Raw genomic sequence first — 22,984 nt, 5'->3', positions numbered from 1 at the left:
GTACTGTGACTCCGTAGTCCTTTTGAAGAGTCTCAGAATTCTCCAGTATTCAAATTACAACCAAGCATCATCATAGAGTGTTTGCTTGCCTCTGATTATCTGATTTTTTTTAAAGATTTTATTTATTTATTTAAGAGAGAGAGAGTGTGTGTGTGTGAGAGAGAGAGAGAGAGAGAGAGCACGTGAGCACGAGCAGGGGGGAGGGGCAGAGGGAGAGGGAGAAGCAGACTCCCCACCGAGCAGGGAGCCTGACATGGGTCTGGATCCAGGGACTCTGGGATCATGACCCGATCCAAAGGCAAACGCTTAACAAACTGAGCCACCCAGGTGCCCCTGATTATCTGATTCTTTTGTGCCATACTCCGTGTATTCTGGGGCCAGAGAAAAGAAAGAGTTTTTTTGTTGTTAAAGATTTTATTTATTTGTCAGAGAGAGAGAGAGAGAGAGAGCACAAGCAGGGGGAGCAGCAGGCAGAGAGAGAAGCAGGCTCCCTGCAAGGAGCCCAATGTGGGACTCTATCCCAGGATCCTGGGATCATGACCTGAGCGGAAGGTAGCCGCTTAACTGACTGAGCCACCCAGGCATCCCGAAAAGAAAGAGTTTTATTCCTGGGGCATTAACAACCCATATGCGAGTCAGGTCTTACTCTCCAGTCAACTGCTCTTCCCTCTTCTGGAAAACATAGATCAATGGAAATCTGACGCTTCCTCAGTTTTCACCCCCAGTTTCTTTCCCCCAACCTCAGGAACTCCCATGGGGCTTTCACCCCATGGTGGGGAAACCTAAAATATCTGAATGGGCCCTGGGAGTCTATTCACTTAAGCTGTAGTATGAAAACTTCTCACTTTCCTACTACCTCCCTTCCCCCTCTGAGCCCTGGCAGGGATCCTAGTAGACTTACACCCTCATGCATCCACTTTGGTACCCCCAGCAGAATGCCCTGGGCTTGTTATCTTTTTTGCTCTGTTAATATGGCCTCAGTTTGCTTGTGCTTTTTCAGATGCGGATCAGTTGCTTTTCCCCAGTGGATTTGGAAAGAGTGAAAAATCCCAGCCGGATTTACCCTCTCCCCATTTAAATCAATATGTTAAGCTTGCCTTCAGTATTTTACATTTATTTCTGTTAAATATCTCCTTATTTTCAGTTAAGTCTTAAAATTCTAATTTTACTGTCTTATATATGAGCTATTTCTTTTTGTTGAACCAGTCACAAATTGGATCAACAGCTTTTTTTTTTTTTTTTTTCTGTCAAGGTCTTTGTTAAAATATATTGAATAAGACAGAACCCAAGGACAGAGCCTCATGGTATCTCTCTCTAGAGACTTCATTCCAGGAAAACCTCTACATTATAGTAACATTTCATCTAGGATTCAAGTAAGGCATGATTACCAATTTGATAGATCAGCACTCAGTGAGTTCAGTTATTCATCTGGCTATGAAGATACCTGATCTACATTTCTAGCTGGTGTCATCTTATTTCTCCAACTTTTTCTCTTTTCCCTTACAATGCTTCAGTATACCTTGTGGATTATATTCCTAAAACCAAACTATATTCACACACCTCTGCTTCACAAATGCTGATTTATGAACTGAGAGTATATTAGCTTCACCAGATTCACCTGGAGAGCTTTTTAAAATGCCACACCAGGAGATTTTATTTCGAGAAATTTGGGATAAGTTCAGGATTGTGATACTCAAGCCTTTCTGGTTGATTTCAATGTGCATAATGTTAGAAGGCTAGCAGGTGGTCTATGGTTTTTTCCTTGAGTCAGCATCTAGTAATCCAAAGAAAACGGGCCGGTGAGATTAGTTTGATATTTTTCATCTTTGTGAGCTTATATTGGCTTCTAGTTATCATTGTCTTCTTTTCTAATTTCTCAGGAACTAGAGTGTAGGGTGTTTCTGTTCTAGAAGCGTTCTTTCAAGTATCTGTGGCACAGATTTTGACAGTTTGCTGATGTATTGTAGCTACTTCTAGAAGGGTAATTGGTACTGTTTCTTGTGTTATGTAACTACATCAAGTTTTGTTGTGTTTTTTTTTTTTTTCCTCTTCATGAATTTGGAGCAGCATTATACATTCTGGAGTAGTCAGTATTATTGTTCTTCATTTAAGTTTCACAAAGCTGGATAATAGAGCTTTTCGCAAAATACTTACATTATACAAAGAATACAATTTTCCTTGATATATGTTATTTTGCAGTTAATTGAATTAGCCACCATAAGGTAGAAAATTTATTATTAACACCATGATTATGCCAAAGTCATATGATTTATACATTTTGAGAAACCATAGCAGGAGATCATTGTAAGCTTGCCCTCAGATGTACTTAGAATTACTTGTGTGTTGGGGCACCTGGGTGGCTCAGTCGTTAAGCGTCTGCCTTCGGCTCAGGTCATGATCCCAGGGTCCTGGGATCGAGCCCCGCATCGGGCTCCCTGCTCCGCGGGAAGCCTGCTTCTCCCTCTCCCACTCCCCCTGCTTGTATTCCCTCTCTCGCTGTGTCTCTCTCTGTCAAATAAATAAATAAAATCTTTAAAAAAAAAAAAAAAGAATTACTTGTGTGTTTCTCAGTACTTAGAACTACTAATTTCAGATCAGATTTCATTTTCAAGAAAATGGGACGAAGGCATGATAGTCTAATTAATGAGACATAAGGCAAGGTCTAATACTGAATTTTTTAAGTTTACAATGCTTTACTTTGGCAATCAGGTTTGGCAAAGGCGAGAGTGACTTATTTGGGGATTCATTTTTTGTAATATGTTTAAGTACATGTGAATCTATTTGTACTTTTTTTTTAAAGACTCTTTTTTTTTTTAAGAAAGAGAGCACACAGCAGGGGGAGGGGCAGAGGGAGAGAATCTCAAACAGATTCCCCACTGAGCACAGAGCCTGACACAGGCCCCATCCCACGAACCTGAGATCATGACCTGAGCCGAAATCAAGAGTCCGATGCTCAACCGACTGAGCCACCCAGGTGCCCCTCTATTTGTACTTTTAAGGAACAAAATTATCACAGGTACTTAAAATATATAGGTAATATTGAGGATTTATTTTTTTAAAACTCCATTCTCAATCTTTTGTCTTAGTAAACTATAACCAAAACTTTTAGTACAAACTGGTAATTTTAGTTTCTCCTATTTTCTTTTGACTATCGTTTGATAGAAGTTCAACAAACACACAATTGGCTTAAAAGTTTGCAGAAGGAGAAGGAAAAAAAAGCAAGAGTCTGGAATAAATATAAAGCAAATAGTAATCTATTTCCTGAATAACTGACTTTTCTATACTGGAGATCTTGATTTCTTACCTCAAACAAATGGTTCTAATAGGGAATTACTTATTGGAAATATTTAGGACTTAGTCCAAAGTTTATGCTTTAAAGCAGTGAGAGCTCCTAAACCCAAACCAATGAATCTTTGAGCCCACTGCTAAGCCCTTCTCCCAGGTATCTCTAACTTGTGGGTATTTCCAGTGAGAGGATGGGGTCTCGCTAAAGCCCCACTGTCACCTGCTCTGGGCAACCTCTATCAACTCTCCCTCAATCTAGCGAGCTAGTAACTTAAATGCCAATGCTGTGATCGCTACCCTCAAAACAAAACCACCCCCCAAAAGCAAGCAAACAAGAATGGTGGTATAAAAATGACAGGAAAGGAGAAGATGATTATTCTCTGTTAAGAGTTGGGGATATTTGCAGTAGAAGTTAAAATATTTAAAAATTAAAATTTAATGTCAACCATCCAGGTTAAATGAAATAAAAGGTATACTTTTACATTTGGCTCACGTATAAATTTAGAGGAATAAAATCCTGCAACCAAATATTCGACAAACACTTTTGACATTTTATTCTCTAAATATGAATTTCTGGTGAATCTTTTTGGTTCTTTCGTATAGTGTTATATGCTACATATCCATAATGGGTGTATCTTATTTGCTTTAGCAGTAATAACATTGTTGAATAGGCCTTTCTCAGTGATCAGTGCAAATTCCATGACCGATTCTTGCCATATACTTAGTACATATAAGTGAAAGTCAATATAACCTTGGAGTTTGAACCAAGATATTATCCTAACTCAAAACTTCTACTCTGTTAACTGCAGCAAGAAAAGATATTATAATTATGTTAAACCAGTTTATACATATTTTAAAGATCACACATATAAGAGCCTTTGGTTTATCTTTTTGTGAGCAGTTTGAAAAATTTTATTTATATAAACTACCTTCATTTGTTGAGTATTGTTCAGCCACTTAAACTTGCAAAGTTAAATAATGTAGTTCATCACCAATTGCAAGGTAAACCTATTCTTAAAGAATTTCAAATGGGAATAGTGATCTTGAGGGTAGGAGCTATATATTTTTCATGATTTGTTGATCCTGGGATCTCAAGGCAATAATCATAGAATCATAGGTGGTGAGAGTTGAAGGGCGCTGTAGGGATATAGTTTGTTGGTTCTCAGGAGCACCTGTAAGCCACGGACACAGTAATAGGAAATATTGGTGCATCATATGAACAAGGAACACTTCCTATAAGTAGAAAATAGAACTATGTTGTACGTACATACATATATAAATACGCATTTATACACACATGCATATTCATACACACGTGCATATTCATACACACATATACACACATATAAATACACACATATATGTGCACGCATACATACAGATACATATACACATGTATATATGTACACAATATAGAATTACATTTATAGGTGCATATGTCTACCCTCTAGAATTAAGCATAATTGCTATTTCTGACTTTTTCTATTTAATATTCGCTAGTTTCATACTCATACTGTTTTCCCTACATTTTAGGCAGTAGCAGGCCCTAGAGGTTCCCAATGTGTGAGGTTACTAATAATACCAGTAGCAAGTAAAAAAACTCATCCGTTCAATCAGTTATATATTCTGCCTGCTCAAACATTTAATTGGGTTTTTACAAAGAATATCAAGTACATTTTAATTACTACATTGATATGTTGTTCCAATAGCAGGTTAATTTAACTTGCCTGGCAATCGACCTTAGAAGCAATTAATTATAAGAAATAAGAATTCCAGTGGATATATAAAATGAGTCTTATGCAAGCATTCTTCCTTTTTTGACAACTCAAGGCTGATAGCACTTTTTGGTCATGACTTCTCACTCTCAGATTTAATAATCTCTTGTGCGACATCCTGGTGGTAAGAACTGCTTCATCTCCAAAAGTAGCTGTGAGCTTTTTAGAAAAAAGAGTTGTGTCATTTCTGTTGGAAAGTCATTTAACTTCCTTTGTCCATTTCCTATCTTTCTGGAGATGGGAGAGGGTGCTAATTATCCTCTTTCTAATCATTTATACTTTATAATATTAATCAATCACCATTTCTCTTTTTTTCTACAGATTTCAGTCCAACATCACTGGCTTGCTTACAGCACTATTCCGCTTCCAAATGTCCTTTTCCTCAGAATATCTCTTATTTACTTTGTCCAATCTCCTTCCTTTCTACTGTTTTCTCAGGCATCTGCCGTGCCATCGCATGATACACCACAGCATTGCTGTGTTCTAGTCTTTCAGCTTGCTCTTTACCCTTTTTATGACATTTAATATTGGTGAGACCTCTGAAAATATGGAGGTTACTTATAAGATCCAGTCAGTGTGGCAAGCTGGTGTGATTTGCTCTATTTTGGGGTTTAAGGTTTCTGGCTTCTCCTATATCCTATATCCGGGAGGAATCCGTCCTATGACACCTTTTATCATTCGTGCTCCTTCCTGAGCGGTGTGTTTGCTGTTTGCATCTTCGTGTAGACTGTCACCCTGGCTTCATCCACATTGCCTCCTCTGTGGCGCCTTCCCTTACCCTCCGGAGAGAGCTTGTCCATTCCCTCTGTGCACCCACCTACCTTCTACGTGGCCCCTTTTATTCTCCCTCTGTGTCTCCTCAGCTACTGAAATGTAACTTACACATGTTAGTATCTGCGGTCACAGTTTCTGGAAGATAATGGATGCTTACTGAATGCTTGTTCAATGATGAGTAAGTGGTTGAACACCCACTTTGTATTTGACTCTCTGAGATTATAGCCTTATTTCTTCGTCCCTGCAGTACCCAACACAGTGCTGGCCGCGTGGTAGATCTTCAGTATCTATTCCTGGGGCTGGCTGACATGAATGGATGAGAATATTTTTTTAAACTGAAGAAGTCCAGGGAAATTCATGATGGGGTGGTCCGGGCCAAATGAACCTTACAATTTTCTAGTATTCTCCCAGCTGTTTTCAATCTAGCCTGTGACTTTGAACAGAAACATTTTGTTTTCATTCCATTTGTAGAATGCTTACCATGGATGATGCTTATTCAGATTGTGTTTTTCAAGAACTAAAGCAAGGTGCCATAAATAGAAGGTATTCTTTAATTAATGAAGTGATTTGTATGTGAATAAGAACAGGGCTCACCTTAAAGGTTCTCAAATAAAACAACATGATTATGACCCTTCCCAGTTAAAAGCAAAAGACGATGTGACCAATTATGTGTGACATATGTCTCTTAAGCACTCTCTGGGATTTTTCTTCTAGGCCCCACCTTTAGGCCTTCTCTAAAGATCATCCATTCCTGGTAGAGAGAAGAGCTGTCATAATGCAGTTTCATATTTCACACACGGGTTTGTCTGTCGTCACTAGATATGATGGTTTCTAAAAAGTTCTTCTTTTTTTTGCTAACTAATGGATTAACAATGCACACATGTATATGCTCTCAATGAGTGAAGAACAGACTGACCTTTAAAACCAAGATGCCCTATATGTTATATGAACAATGAAACTGTAACTTTTTTCTGCCATTTCTAGTTATTTTTCATAGATGACTGAAAGCCTTCCTCCTCTGGCCATGTACTAGTGGAGTAAAGTTGCTTCAGGCTGGTGGAATTTTGGTTCAAGTGAGTAACTCTTAAGTTTCAGCCGCCATCCTCACTGGGCGGTAGTAAGGGCTCTTCATGTATCCTTAGCAGCAAGTCCGTACAGGACGTTGTTCTGTGATTCCATTGCTGAAGGAACGTCACTGTGAAGCGAAGCGACAAAACCCCTGGCTGTTTCTCCACCACAAAAGAATACAGTAGATTCCTTTGTTTCAGAAAGAATGCTGTCCAGGTCTCATCCGCTGCTTAAAAGCACATACAGGAGTTTGAAGATTGAATTGCACCCTCCTACACAGGTTGAATTACATGGCTCTGAAAACGTCCTTCTTTGCCAATCGGGAGCACTGCTAAATTTGCAATATTTGTCCCTTGTCTTTGAAAATAGGCAGCTGTTTTCTTTTCCCGAACTGTTTATTAGAAAATAAAATCAAAGCCCGTCTAACTCCTGGTGGGCCTGAGGCATCATCATTTCATGTGAGAACCAGCTCACAGGAGACTCTTGAACGTATATTTCTTGGTTCTTTGGAACATACGGCTCTTGTCTTTGTGTTTGGGGGAAGCATCCTGCACCAGGCAGAAGTCACAGGAAGTGTCCGGTGTCCTGGGACCAGATCCAGCTCTGCAGAAATCACTGGGTTTGTTCACCCAAGATGATTTGAAACATGGAAGTCAGATTTTAAATTTGGAGGACTTTGCCTGCAAATCCAGATTTCTTGCTTCTTTTGAGCTGTGGGAGGCGGGGCATGGTGGCCATGGACCGGGGCCTGCGGGGTTGCTTCCGGTAAATCAGGTTAAATGCTTGCCTTGTTGCTAGAGTTCCTGCTTCTTCCGGTTGACTCCCTGATCCTGGGATTAAGGTCGACTGCCATTTATTATCACTCTTGTACTATTTTTTATTATAGTAGACTAATATTCCTCTGTCTTTTTCTCTCTCACAGGTGAGAAAACAAAGAAGGCCTTTCTCCCTAACCTCTCTTTGCTTCACTTACCTTTCCTTACCTGCCTGGCTCCCTCTGAGATTAGGACTCTGGTGTAGGCCAATCCGTAGTTTGTGGCATGGGAATGAACATGTAAGTTGAGATCTCAACTCTTAGTGAATTTTTAAATTTCTCCCATGTACTTTGAAGGGCAGAAACTGTATGTTAACATAGGCATTTAAAACTGTGTCCAAACCAGAACTCATTATTATTAACAACAAACATTTGCAAGGTTGGGCATTATACCATGTGGCTCCCACCATATGGTTCTGACAACCCTGTGAAGGAGATAATGATGATGATTATAAAGATCCCTAGTATTTAGTAGTCGCTCACTATGCATCAGGCACTGCACTAAATACTTTGCATATGTTATTTCATTTAATCCTTAACCATGGAATGAGTTATATCCTCATTTTCCAATAAGCAACCTATGTAAAGTCACCCAACTATGGATAGATGGAGCCTAGGTTTGAAAGTAGGCAACTTGACTCCAGAGTACAATGGTCTATTGTCATCTGTGTATTATTGTTGTTGCTATTATTATTATCATTATTATCCAAGTAGGGAATGTCACTTAAGAGTTAAGGTCACACTCCAAGGTTATTATGCACAGTTAATAATTGGTAGGGGTAAGATTAAAATGTAAATCTAGTAACTCTGAAGTCTCATCCTTTATATCAAATTGCATTTTTTGATTTTTAGAAAGTAATCTAAAATTAATTCTTACCGGGAAACATGGTATATTTTTTAATAGAGAAATATAAAATTTTTCTAAAAAAAGGAAAATGTTTTTGGGTCAATGGATACCAGTTAAGTTTCAAATAAGTATAGACACTGAACCAGCCTAACAAGATAGGGAGGAGACACACTTGGAACATTCCACTTCTGGATATGTTGGGTGGAGATGAGTATTTGAAGTTTAGCTTCCTAAGATTTTCTAATATTTTCTAATGTTTTCTAATATTATGTTCCTGTTATGGTGAGTTATGGCAAAACAAAAACAAAAACAAAAAAACAACAACAGGTAACTTGTTGCTCATTGGCCTCAGATATAAGATACACAATTGCATAAATTAATAAATGTTACATAAATTGCTATTTTTAATAATAATATCTAATTGCTAAGTATCTATCTTGCATGGGGACTGTATAAGGTATTTTCCATAATTCCCTAATTTTCCATAATACCCCTAATTCTTAAAACAATCACCCTGCATTGTGAGGATTATATCCCCATTTCCAGAACAGCAAACTGAAGCTCAAAGAAGGGAAGTGACTTACCCAAGAGTACACATCTATTAAGTCATGGGAGAAGAAGTCACACTCTGGCCTTGAAGGCCATACTTTTTCTATTATACCATGCTGTCATTTCTATGTTTACAAAATTATCAGATTTATTTATTTGATATTCATTCATTTCATCTTCTGGGAAGTAGACCAATAATAGCATCTACTCTTGGAGTTTTTGTGAGTTAATGACAATTCACATAAAGCACTTAGCACCAGTTTGGCATATAACAAATACTTGATGTTAATTTTTGTTATGTATTTTATTGGCTGTGTGCCAGGACCTGGGCCAGGTACTGGGGAAATAGGGGAATAGGATACTACATCTTTCTTCAAAGGGCTTATAACTGGTGTAGTAGAGATGGGGTAGAATAGGTTTTACAAATAATTATAATACAGTGTGATAAGTGCAGCAGTAGATACGGATCCACAGGTAGGGTGTTAGCACAGGGGGTCAATTGACCGTTCTTCCCATGTTGGGGAGAAAGCCCTTGCACAGCTCTGGTCATTAATGTGATGAGCCTCTCTACAGGATGATATTGTGTGATGTCATAGAAAGGCCTTTATGCAGATAATTTTTTTTTTTTTAAAGATTTTATTTATTTATTTGAGAGAGAGAGAGAGAGAGAGCACATGAGAGGGGGAGGGTCAGAGGGAGAAGCAGACTCCCTGCTGAGCAGGGAGCCCGATGTGGGACTCGATCCCGGGACTCCAGGATCATGACCTGAGCCGAAGGCAGTCGCTTAACCAACTGAGCCACCCAGGCGCCCCTATGCAGATAATTTTTAAAAAATTGTTTTAGTTCTCTCCTAAAGGACGGGTTAAACAAAAACTCTTTTCTAAATAAAGTGTCAGTGCTATTTAGCAGGGACTTCAGTTGTGATTTTGCACCTGGAGAGGGAAGCCAAGCAGAACCTGATAACCCTGGACTTCCACAGTGGGCAGGGAGGGATGGGAAGACAGTTACCACTCACCAGGGAGATAGAGAACAATTCCACACCTAAAATAAAGCCTTTCTTTGTCAAGCCTGTCTACTTGCTCCCTCCCTTGGAATACCACACCTACTTCTTCTGCAGAGCTTCCGGGCAGCCTTGCCTTTCAAGACCTCATGGCAAAACACACTTATGTAACTACAAGTAGCCCAGCTACTTACACTAACTATTCTAGTCTTTCATTTATAAATGAAAGCTTTTAACACAGACTCAAAAGAATTTTGATGAAAGGTAATTGCAAGAAAGGGTTAAGGTAAGCAAAGCAAACAACCAAACCCAAGGGAAGAGAGATAATGTAGGAAATAAAAAATGTTAAAGACAAAACTTGTGTTGGTATCTTCAGGGAGATTCAAGAGGCTATTGAATTATAAGATAAGAATGGGCTGCCGTAAAAATGAGCAGCTAGAAGAAAAAGTTCTTAGAAATTGAAAAACATAATAAAAATAAATGAGGGTAAAAAAGTAGAATAAATGTAGTTGAAGACTAATTAGTAATTCAGAATATAAAGTTAAGGAATTATCCCAGAACATAGAACAAAAAATTATTAGATTGGAGGATAGAGCCAAGGAATCCAACATCCATCATATAAGGATTTCAAAAAAATAAATAAATAAATAGGGATTTCAAAAGAAAGTAGGCAGGGGCACCTGGGTGGCTCTGTTAAGCATCTGGGTTTGGTTCAGGCTCGGTGGGGAGCCTGCGTCTCCCTCTCCCTCTCCCCCTGCTCATGTTCTCTCGTGTTCTCTCTCTTTCTCCCTCTTTCTCAAATAAATAAATAAAATCTTAAGAAAAAAATAAGAAGAAAGCAGCGAGAAATAATGGAGGGGGGAAAAGTAATAAAAAACATTAAAGAATACAGTTTCCCCAAGCTGAAGGAAGACTTAATTCTTCAGAATAAAAAAAAAAACCTCACCAAATATTTAGTTGGGAAAAGCAAAAAATAAAAGGCACACACTTAGCCCTATGCTGGTGAAATTTCATAACTCTAAGGTAAAAAAGAAAATCTTAAACGTTTCCAAAGAAGAAATAGGCTAACAAATTTTCTACAAAGGGATGAAAATAATATTATTATCAAACTTTGGAATATTGATTACCCAATGACAATGGAATAGTTAAAATTTTTGGAATATTTTAAACCTAGAGTTCTATAAAAAAAATCCAAACTATTATTCAAGTTTGAAACAAGATGACATCTTTAGATCTATAGGTATTTAGAGAATTTATATCTATGTACCTTTTCTGGGGAAAAAAAAAAACCACTTTAATATTTATTCCAGCAAAGTAAAAATAATTCATGAAAGGATGATGTAGGATGCAAGAATCATTAGTAAGAAAATCTGTCAAACTTAATGCAATTGTTAAGAAAAGTTTCCTTAAAAGTTGAAAGGTTAGTGAAAACAGCTAGTAATCATCTAGAACTAATAAAATTGCAGTTATTTCAATCAAACATTGGAAGGTCTGGGGTGAGAAAGGAATCTTATTTGGGAACAGTAAATTATCAATACTGATTAATTTTCAACATGGATAGAAAACTCAATTGTATGTGTCTTTTTAAAATACAAGAGTATTCTCAGGAGAATAAATTTAGTATATATAACTATCCAACAAATTAAAGGGGGGAAAATGAACAAAGAAAATTTGATCAATATACATAAAGACAAGACAGCAGAAGTAAACAAAAAATACAACAGAAAACACAAAAAGATGATAATAAAAAGATGATATTAGATAACATATCAGTTATCACAATAAATAAATATGAGTTAAAATCTTACATTAAAAGATAGAGACTATCTGAATGGGTTGAAAACAGTCACATAAACTACATATTCAAGTATATGCTATCTGTAATAGGTGCAATAGAGCAAATGGAAAACAATTTTGAAATAGAGGTCCCCATAATTATTATAGGCAAATTGTAACAAAAAGCTGAAACATTAATATAAAACAAAATGGAATTTAAGGCAAAGAGGATTAAATGGGACATAGAGTAATATTTCATATTGATGCCAGTAAAATCTGACAAACTGTAATGACTATGAGTCTTTGTGCACCAAACAAAAAGCATTAGAATAAGTAAACCAAATCTCTTGGAATTATAAGAATAAATTGACCAAAACAGAGTTCGAAGAGAGCCTTCTCTCAGATCTCTGTTGCAGTAACTTACGTGCTTCGCTCTGAAACCATAAAGCTATTTGGGGTACTTTTGCCAATTCCATTTAATCATCTTTATATTAACATTCTTCTGCTGCTCTTTTCCTGCACTCTCCTTAAATGCCCTATCAAAACTCCTATTTTAAGGTCTTTTTTGGCGGGAGTGCCAGAGTCAAAAAGACTCTTAGTTTTGTGATTTTCAAATGAAGCAGGTAAAGAGCTAAACCAGGAGGGTATTTGGATATTTGCTGAAAGCAACACTCTTTTCTGTTACCAGCATGCCATCTAATCCTTGAGTATGACTCTAACAGTGTTGATTTTATGGTTGCTCATGGTTAGATGTAACCTTGCTGACCATCTCGTAATCATTTTAGACCAAGACATGAACCTCATCATCCTAGGTTTGGTTCCAGCTGCCAGTCACTGTCTACCTTCAAGAAAGTCACATAACTTAGCTTGTCTCTGAAATAAAGAAACTGGGCTAGAATAGACAGTTACTATGATTTTTTTTCTTCCTCTAAAGTTTTATTTTTCTACTGCATGATTTTTACTCATATTTTTATCTATTCTTTTTCTAAAATCCTATACTGACAGAAGTACTTCTGAGATATATTTTAATGGAATATGAAAACTGACACTTTCATCCTCTTGCCAGATCTTCGGAAGAAAAGAATAGCAAAATGTTTGAGGGAGTGGTAGTTGGTGCGGGTGATTGAAAGGACATGTGTTAGTGTTAGTTCGTCAGCTGTATTTGGCCTCCTTGGTGTCTGTAGGGATCAACAATGCTGAGTCTATGGTTGGTGTTGAGCAAATGTCTCTTGAGTAAGTGGCTTGGGCTTCCTCCTTATAAATGTGGCTTCTCCCTTATTTAGCTGCATTGCAGGCACTAAAGAGAAAGAAGAGGTTGGAGAAGCAGCTCACTCAGATTGATGGCACACTTTCCACCATTGAGTTCCAGAGAGAAGCCCTGGAAAATTCACACACCAACACCGAGGTGTTAAGAAACATGGGCTTTGCGGCAAAAGCGATGAAAGCAGTTCATGAAAACATGTGAGTGACTTTGGTCTCCCTCCAAGTCATAAATTCCCTCAATGTTGAGAAGAGCCTTTGGAGCTATATGATGATTTTGGCAGGAATGGAGTTACTCATTTGAGGTTTTTTGACATGTTGGAATGGAATGCCCCCTCAAAGAAAGATTAGAAGTTAGAGTAGGAAAAAAAAAAAGGACCATGAGAAAATGAAGACATTCATTTCGCCCTTAGGTTTCTCAGTTGTCTCAATAGTGTCTGGTACTCCACCTGTAAATACTTTCATACTATAGGCTTTAAAAAATTTTCTTTAAAGATTTTATTTGAGAGAGAGAGAGTGAGAGAGAATGAGAGCGAGAGAGTGAGAGAGAGAGCATGAGAGGGGGGAGGGTCAGAGGGAGAAGCAGACTCCCCGCTGGGCAGGGACCCTGACGTGGGACTCGATCCCAGAACTCCAGGATCATGACCTGAGCCGAAGGCAGTCGTTTAACCACTGAGCCACCCAGGCGCCCTAAAAATTTTTTTAAAGATTTTATTTATTTATTTCAGAGAGAAAGAGAGAGAGCATGAGCAGGGGGAGGGGCAGAGGGAGAGAGACAAGCAGACTCCTCACTGAGCAGAGAGCCCAATGCAGGGCTCAATCCCAAGACCCTGAGATCACGACCTAAGCTGAAGTCAGATGCTTAACCAACTGAGCCACCCAGGTGCCCCTCACACTGTATTTTTTAAAAAGGCCTAAATGTCAACATCTGTGAGAGTATTAGAATTATCGAATAATGGTTGTCAAACTTTGGTTATCAAGCCTGGAAAACTACAAAAGAAAACACAGATGCCCAGGCTCCTTGAAGGAAGGTGGGGATTGGGCCTTTTTGTTTTTATCACCAAGTTCCCCAGGTGATTCTGATCCTAACAGGTATTTGGGAAACACTGACCTGGAATAATAGCTATGAGATGGATTTGAGGTCAGATTTTCTGAGTTATAATCCCAGTTTCATTACCAGCTGTCCTTGAGCAAATTACTTTTGCCTTTCCCTGATTCAATTTCCTTAGCTGTAAATTGGAGATAATAATAGTGCTTACCTTGTGTAGTCATTGTGAAAGTCAATGAGATACTAGAGACAATGCACCTAGCCTAGTTTCTGGCACAAAGTAAGCACTCATTGTCAATATTCATAGTGGTAGTGGGGCTGGTGATAATTTGCTTTACATCCACACTAGGAAATCTATGCCTGGGACCTGATCCTTTCCTGAGATTGGATATGAGAGTGACATCTGGGTCAAAGATGCACAAGAACAATGAGTGCCTGAGGGATATTGAGAAGTGTCCATGGATGGGAAAAGTGGGAGAGTGGGAGGCTGGGGCCAGTGAAGACATCTTTGCTGACATTTTCTTGCCTTGATAATTCATTGACAATCAGATGTCATTTTGACAGCTTCAGAAAGATCATTAGAGTCGTTATCAGAGTCACAATCCTCTCTCACTGCTGTAAGCGGGGTGCTAACTGCATCACAGAATCACAGCCTTTCACCCCAGGTAGTTGAGCAGCCGCATTCCACTATATTCCTTTTGAGAAAAATTCAGTCTCAGGCCCAGACTTTATTCCTGGTCATAAATAAGTTCCTTGTATATTTGTTATAAATGTAATTATAATAATTGGAAATAAGGGATGATAGGAGGATGCTAAAAGAAAACTTTTTATGTAAAACTACTTGGCTTTTCCCATATATAGAGTCTGGGAAACTTGCAAAGTATTTATTCCACTGGGAGTCACAATTTCAGTGTTTAGGTTGCTTAATAATAAGGAAAGTTGTCACTTCTCTGGTATTCCATCAGTTTGGCCTAGTTTCAGAGCTGGAGGACTGATTCAGAGACAGGGTGGTAGAGAAGCAGTCCAGATCCTGGCCTTCAGACCCTGACAGCTTAGGCTGGTGGTTAGCGTCCGGGGGGGCTGGCGGGGGTGGGGGTTGGCCCTCAGGTGCTAGAAACTTCCTAGGCCTCACCCTGTTCTCATTAGTGTTCTCCCTCTGGCATCAGCAGCTATGGGAAAGCCCTCAGGGAGTCAGGATCTCAGAGCCATGAGGCATTCTAGAAAAATCTCTGGTTCCAGAGTCCAGCTTCTCTAAAAGGCTGCTGTCAGTGACTGCTGAGTGTTGCCACAGCTTATCTTGGTCATGGTGATCCTCGGTGGTCTATGGCACCATTTCCTGCTGACTTGATACACAGCAGCATATATTATTAAATTCTACATATGCCCTACCTACCAGACAAAATTTCAAAATGCATCTACAAATATTGTTAGTTTTAGTCTCTAGTGCCTCCCAAATGTAATGGCTATTTATCAAATATTTAAAATACATGTGCATTTAATGTAGGATTATTAATTTTCTTGAAATGCAAGTTGTTTTTATTTTATTTTTTTAAAGATTTACTTATTTATTTATTTGAGAGAGAGAGAGAGAGAGCGCATGAGAGGGGGGAGGGTCAAAGGGAGAAGCAGACTCCCTGCTGAGCAGAGAGCCCAATGCGGGACTCGGATCCTGGGACTCCAGGATCGTGACCTGAGCTGAAGGCAGTCACTTAACCAACTGAGCCACCCAGGCGCCCAAAATGCAAGTTATTTTTAAAGTTGATAAATCTTATCACCAGAAAATTTTGTTATCCTACTGAAATAACTAAGAGTTTACATTAAATTGACTCATTTTTCATATGGGATTATTATCTAAACTCATAATTTTAAAGTAAACTTCTAAAAGATTTCAATAGCATATTATCTCCCAGGGATCTGAACAAAATAGATGACTTGATGCAAGAGATCACAGAGCAGCAGGATATTGCCCACGAAATCTCAGAAGCCTTTTCTCAGCGGGTTGGATTTGGCGATGACTTTGATGAGGTAGGTAACACAGTGTAAAGAACAGAGTGTTGTGGTTGCTGAAAAGGATAACTTCCTCCCATATATAGCAGGCAGTGTTCCTTAAATATTTTCTTAAATATCATTAAAGAATAAGTGATATTTGTTAGTGATGTACTTGTCTTAAGAGGGAAATGAAGTGCTGGTAACCCTGATTTAAAAGAAAGATTAATATGGTTTAGCAAACCACCCCCTAATTAAGTTTTCAGCTATTAAGGCAAGGCAGCATGTGATTATGTAGAGTTAGTGACTTTTAATGGTTGAAGCCAAAATAGAACCATTACAAGGAATCAAGTGCTCACACATCTGGGCAAAACAAAGATTGTGTCACTCTGCAAGGAACAGACATATCACGCTCTGTAGTTGTTAAATTAGAGGTTAGTCTGCCTCTGTTTATTACTCAGGCTATGAAACAAAATAAATGTAGAGTGGCATTATTAACACACACATTCCATTTAGATCAATCAATCCAATAATAAAGACTATAATTATAATGGTAGTGTCTGCACTGTGAATTTCAATTGTTCTACTCAAAGCACACATAAGTAGGACTACTATATGTTTTGAAATGTTTCCAGTTCTCTGATTAGTATGGGAAAGAATCTGACTTCCTACATCTATGTGGTATTAAAAATGATGCATCTACTAAGTAAGATGTGGTTCCATGGAAACCTGAAACATTTGGAATGAGTGACAACTTTTAAAAATGGTGTAGACCATCACATGTGGGACTTAAGAAACAAAACAAAGAAAAAAAAGAGACAAACAACAACAACAACAACAACAAACCAGGCTCTTAATTATAGAGAACAAATTGGTGGTTGCCAGGGGGCAGGTGGATGAGGGCAGGGGTTGAGACAGGTGAAGGGGATTAAGAGTGCATTTATCATGAGGAGCTCTGAGTAATGCCTACAATTGTTGAATAGCTACACTGCACACCTGATATTAATAAAACACTGTATGTTAATTATACTGGAATTAAAATAAAAAATATATATCCCCCCTCCCCAAATGGTGTAGATCAGGGGTTAGAAAATTTGGCTTTTAGGCCAAATCCTTCCCGTGGTCTTTTTGTATGGTGCCTGAGCTAAGGATGTTACATGTTTAAAGGACTGCAGAAAATAAGAGCAATAACAATAGAAACAAAGAAGGCTGCGCAACAGAGACTGTATGTGACCAGCAAGCCTAAAATATCACTATCTGGCGCTTTACAGAAAATGTTGCCTAGCCCTGGTTAGACTAATAAGCATCTAATGAGTGCATTTCGATGCGGTGGAAAGGGCTCTGGGCTCACAAGGACATCTGGGTTCTGCTATTTGTTACTCAACTTTGTGTAAGTCTCTTCACTTTTCTGACCCTTAGTTCTCATCTGTAAAAGAAGAATTACTGTATTGCTAGATTATCTCTGAAGTTTCTTAAATTCTAGAATTATTTTATCAGTGAACAAGTGTTCGGTACTCAAAGTCTATAATTGACGGAGGAGATGATTATTCTGTCATATTTGCTAAAGAGAAAATATCAATATCTTCTCGGTGCTGTTGATAACTATCAAGTGCTATCGGCAGTTCTGGGCACCCAATCAGTGTAGGATAGTGTGTGCTGCCATTACTGTATTTACTATATTTGTTCCCATTTATTTTGTGAGCAGAAGTAGGCATCAGAGTATTCATTCTGAAGGCACTTTATTCATATTGCCTGTGGAAAACCAAAAGCACGCAAGTACACTGGCCATATTATTTCACATGGCCTGTGAAAGTGACGACATATACTTTCATGATTTATTTCCTTTTCATGAGGTAGATTTAACAGTGGTCAGACAATCGTTAAGCTTGCTGCACATCTGATATAAATTGACTTGATCAAATGTTGTGGTTGACTTAAGTATCTCCTGTCTTGGCCCAGGGTATTGTTACTCTCACTTTAATATAAGATAATGATTTATTACCTTTCTCCCACATTCGATAATGAGTTCCTTAAGTGTAGAGACTGTTGATTCAACTTTTCATCCCCAGCATTGAATTCAGTACCTGACCATGAATGAGCTTTCAATAAATTTGTTCAGTGATGAATGAATGAATAAACAAAGAATCTCCTTGGTGGAGTATAAGAGCGCCTTAGGTCATTTCTAATAGTGACAGTCTTAGAATCCTAATAATGACAAGTTTAGTTTCAACTCCCAACCTCTCTCAGAGTTGGGGGGGGAGAGGGGGTTGGACTCTACCTGAGTACTCATGGAGCCAGTTAGATCTGAACTACTGCAGTTATGTCATATCTGACATAAGGTGACTTATGCCTTTAAAGTCTCAAACTGGTCTTGTCTAAGTTTCTTCAGGCAGAGAATAGTTTAGGATTAAACCAGACTCTCTGAGACTATAGCTAAAAGAAGGAAGTACAGTGTACCTACGTTGACTTGGAAGTTTTCTAAACCCAAACACACAGCATGATTTATATTGGCTTTGGTAATTTTACAGAGAAACTTTGTATCTTTGATTCTTTTTACTTTCTGTACATTATAGTTTTGCTATACCTGTTGTTTTATTTTCAAAAGCATTAGCCGAGATGAAAATATTTGCTCCAATTAAAGTTTTACAGATTCTTAATTTGTTACAGCAGAAAAGAAAAGATACGTTGGAAAATGACAGGCAAGGTGTAAAGTTCCTAGAAATTGTGGAGGTTATATATTCAGCTAGCACAAATTAGTTGAATAACTGTTTACTGAAGTATTATAAGATTAACTACGACAAATTTGCACAACCCAAAATATTCATTTTTAATCATTGCTCAGTGTTGCAAAAAAGATTTAGTCTTAAAATAAATATTCCATTTCACTGGGTTCTCACATATCAATTGGGTAGCAGATGTTCTTATTATTGTGTTTGAGGAAACCCACTTCTTGAAACGTTAATTCCATAATTCTTTCTTTCTCCTACGTTCAGGATGAGTTGATGGCAGAACTTGAAGAATTGGAGCAGGAAGAATTAAATAAGAAGATGACAAATATCCGGCTTCCAAATGTGCCTTCTTCCTCCCTCCCAGCACAGCCAGATAGAATGCCAGGGAGAATGGCAGGCACGTCCCCCGCTGCACATCGATCCCGAGCAGGTCTGTTGCCCACATCAACTGCCTATGGTCAGATAGTTCCCTGAAATAATTAGCCAGGTCAATCCCTTTTAGCACTTATTTTTTGTTTCATAAATATATACCTTTTAATACCCGTATGCAAACCTGCTTTCTGTGCTGCAGGTGTGAATGTAACCAATTGCTAATTTTTATCCATTTTATGTTCCAGCATCTTCCAGGAGGGCAGAAGAAGAGGATGATGATATCAAACAATTGGCAGCTTGGACTACTTAAACTAAAATGGAATTCGTTGACACCCAAATTAGTGAGCTGTACATAAGACATAAAAAAATGTTTTTGCCACGTTCAGAAGTTAACAAAGACCCTGTTTTATATTTGCGCTGGATGAGTAATTGTCTTTTAAGCCTTATAAATAAAAGTTACAAAGAATCATGTGTAGACATCCAATCAGGGATGGAAAGGGACTTTCTGCTAGCATCTGGGAGGATCTCCCCATGCTGATGGGATGGGGCATTCTATCCTTGTTACATGCTACTGTATTTCTAGTCCCGGCACATAGTAGGTGCTCTCAATACATTTGCTGAAAGAAAATGGATTTCTATTAACATATAAAACATGTAACAGTTTATAAGCCATGTAAAAGTGATGTGTTGATCGCTAGAGAAAATAACTTTCTTTTCTAAGTGAATGCAAGTTGGCTGTGTGTATCTGTTAGAACATATCTATCCCGTGGTAAATGCAAGTACACCGTGTCTCTTGTAGGAGAGACTTCATGTAGGGAAGTCTTGTGTGAGTCTATACATAAGTAGTTTCACTTGAGTTTTGCAGTTTAAAATCTTAAAGGAGCTTTAATTGACATTTATTATGGCAATTAAGCTTGGAATGGGGCAATGGATGCACTTCCCCAAATGTCTGAAAGCACTAACAGCTTACACACTGCTGAGCGAGGATCTCCTGGGTGTAATTTAGCCACTTAGGAAGCCATGTTAACACTCCCAGGCCATTATGATGCTGTTATGGCTTCAGAGTGCTGAATGTGTGAATGTTCATTTTTTTTCTATTCTGTGCTCTCTTGTACATTTAGTTACCCTTTACGGCATATTCCTTGTAAATACATAAAAATAGAAGCAATTAAAAGTATATCATGAATAAAATTTTGGTCATAATTGTTTTTAAGTGAAAATAAATGACAAAATTATGTATTGCCCATAATATGTCATGGACCATAAAATGACAAATGTAATTATATAAAATGTTCTAGTATTCCCTACATCTGCTGGGCTACATACCGGAATGGATAGAACACAACAGCTGGAGGTAAGAGTCCTGGATCCCAGCCCCTGCTCTGCTGCTAATGCAGTATGATCAGCCATGTCATAAACTCTGAGCCTCTGTTTCTTCATTGGGAACACTAAGAGTTGGATTTGATCTCTAATGGGTCCATCCTGCCACAGGCCTTTTGCATATGCTGTTCTTAGCAGTCTTCCCATTATCCACACACACATACCAAATCTTTCTTATTCCTTAAATCTTAGTTAAAATGTTCTTTATTTTGGGGAAGCTTTTCTTGATTGCACAGATTAAATCAAGTCTCCCTATTATATGCTTTCACAGTACTCTGCTCTCTCTCTAATCACCTATCAGGGTTTATATTGCTTGAATACGTACTTATTTTTGTTCTTCCCTTCATGCCCCATGAGGGTATGAACTGTACCTCTTCCAGTTCAATAGTGCATCCCAAGATTCTGCACAATTCCTAATATACAGTAGGTATTCAATAAATATTTACCAAATGAATGACTATGAACTTTTTACGTCTTTTGGGCCATGATAGAAATCCAGGAACTGGATTTACTTCCCACCCTCAAAGAACTAGACAAGTGGACAAAATACACGAAACAATAGTTTATAGACATTAGACAACAGGCAGCACTAGACTGAGATTCCTGAGAGGGAGACAAATGACAAATGAAGCGAGCACTTCTGGTGCCACCCCCCACCCACGAACTTTCCATCCCCTGCTTACTGCCTTTGCAGGGATAGCTTGGTGGTCTTACTGAGTAGAGGAAATCTGTGGGGAAGATACCTGCACATGTATGTGCACACACACACACACACACAGTTTAATAAAGCATGGTCCTGTCATCATGTGTATTTCTCGCCATGAGCTCTATCCCAAGCTCCAGTCAAGTACAAGTTAGAGGTTTCCTGTGATATTTCATTTATATGTTGCCCAATTCATTCATTCATTTGTTCATGTGTTCATTCACCAAAAACTACTCCATGATAGATGGTGGGAATTTAAACAAGACACAGATCCTGCTCTTAGATAGGTCACAGTCTAGCAGTGTGACCTTGGGAAAGTTTCTTAATCTTTCTGAGGCTGAAATTCTTTAATGAAATAATAGGAATACGATCATTAATCTCATCAGACTGTCATAAGAATTAAATGGGAATATGTATGTAAAGCTAGTGCAGTACTTGGTACAAAGTTAATGCTTAACAAATGTTTTCTTCATGCTCTTGTCAATTTTCAGAGCAACAGAGGTATCTTAAATAACAATTATCACCATCTGTCATATGCTATCTACATGCCAACTAAGTGCAAAGGGTCGTATTTAATATTTCATTTAGTTTGTAAAACATAGTTATGAAATAGGTTTTAATATAGTAGGTAATAAAATAAATAGCCATTAATAGTAAGATTGAAAGTGGCTCAAAGACATTAAGCAACTTCCTGAGGCCACACAATTGCTAAATTAAAATTAAGAATTTGAATTCAGGTCTCCTTTTGTTTAATACCTATCTCCTTAAACTCTTCCCTACATCTCTGCTGATAATAGTGCTTCCCTCGCAAGATGACACACACAGGCATAAAATACTTGAGGAAATAGTCCCAGGCCAGTAGTGGAACCTAAGAAAGGACCGTTCCTTGCCTTTCCTTGGCTGTAGAGGGCAGCAGAGAGCCAGACTATGAAAAGGGTGAACACTTCATAGTTTAACATTAGACTCTTATGGGTATTTCTCCTAGGTTATTCTAATTTAGATAATGAAAAATCACAGAAGCCTAAAACTTTGTAATGAGCTCCTAGGAAACTGAGCCACATAGCATTCTTAAAACTTATTTATCTATCTATCTAATCTTTTTATCTGATAGTTTTTTTAAAAAGAACATTTCCTCCTTTTTGCAGAGAAAGAGAGCAAACTTCAGCCAAAAAGGAAGGGAAAAATGAAGGGGGGGAATCGGAGGGGGAGATGAACCATGAGAGAGTATGGACTCTGAGAAACAAACTGAGAGTTCTAGAGGGGAGGGGGTGGGGGAATGTGTTAGCCTGGTGATGGGTATTAAGGAGGGCACGTTCTGCATGGAGCACTGGGTGTTATACACAAACAGTGAATCATGGAACACTATATCTAAAACTAATGATGTAACGTATGGTGATTAACATAAAAAAAAAGATTAAGCCAATAACAGTTCAAACACTTGTAAAGAAGCTCCCCAAGTCCCTATTTGAAAAGTTAGCCCTTCTGTAGCTTAGGTCTTACTCAAGATCGAAGAGTTCAAGATCATATCTTAAAACTAAAGTTAAAAGGAATTTAAGCTGTTTTACCTGAAAATGTTTGTTGGCAGGATCTAGAGCTCTGTCGTAGCCAAAGGCTTCAG

The 22,984-nt window shown here is 38.2% G+C and overlaps 1 protein-coding gene and 1 long non-coding RNA gene across 2 annotated transcripts in view; one reads left to right on the top strand and one right to left on the bottom strand.

The window, feature by feature from the left end:
* The window catches only part of CHMP4C (charged multivesicular body protein 4C), a 26,030-nt gene extending 6,281 nt beyond the window's left edge, over window positions 1-19,749 (top strand). Inside the window, exons 2-5 of the mRNA XM_036100810.2 lie at window positions 13,172-13,349; window positions 16,107-16,221; window positions 19,176-19,341; window positions 19,529-19,749. Of these exons, the coding sequence (XP_035956703.2) occupies window positions 13,172-13,349; window positions 16,107-16,221; window positions 19,176-19,341; window positions 19,529-19,593 (524 nt within the window). The 3' untranslated portion in view covers window positions 19,594-19,749. The remainder of the gene's footprint in view (window positions 1-13,171; window positions 13,350-16,106; window positions 16,222-19,175; window positions 19,342-19,528) is intronic.
* Window positions 18,985-22,984, bottom strand: LOC144381845 (uncharacterized). The gene is made up of 2 exons (XR_013447813.1): window positions 22,932-22,984; window positions 18,985-19,381 (listed from the first exon to the last, which is right to left on the bottom strand). It is a non-coding gene; the product is annotated as an uncharacterized LOC144381845 (long non-coding RNA).

The sequence above is a fragment of the Halichoerus grypus genome, chromosome 5, assembly GCF_964656455.1.
Source record: "Halichoerus grypus chromosome 5, mHalGry1.hap1.1, whole genome shotgun sequence".
Lineage (NCBI taxonomy): Eukaryota > Metazoa > Chordata > Mammalia > Carnivora > Phocidae > Halichoerus > Halichoerus grypus.
Note: the sequence above shows the minus strand (reverse complement) of the source record. Positions and strands in the feature narration are given on the sequence as shown.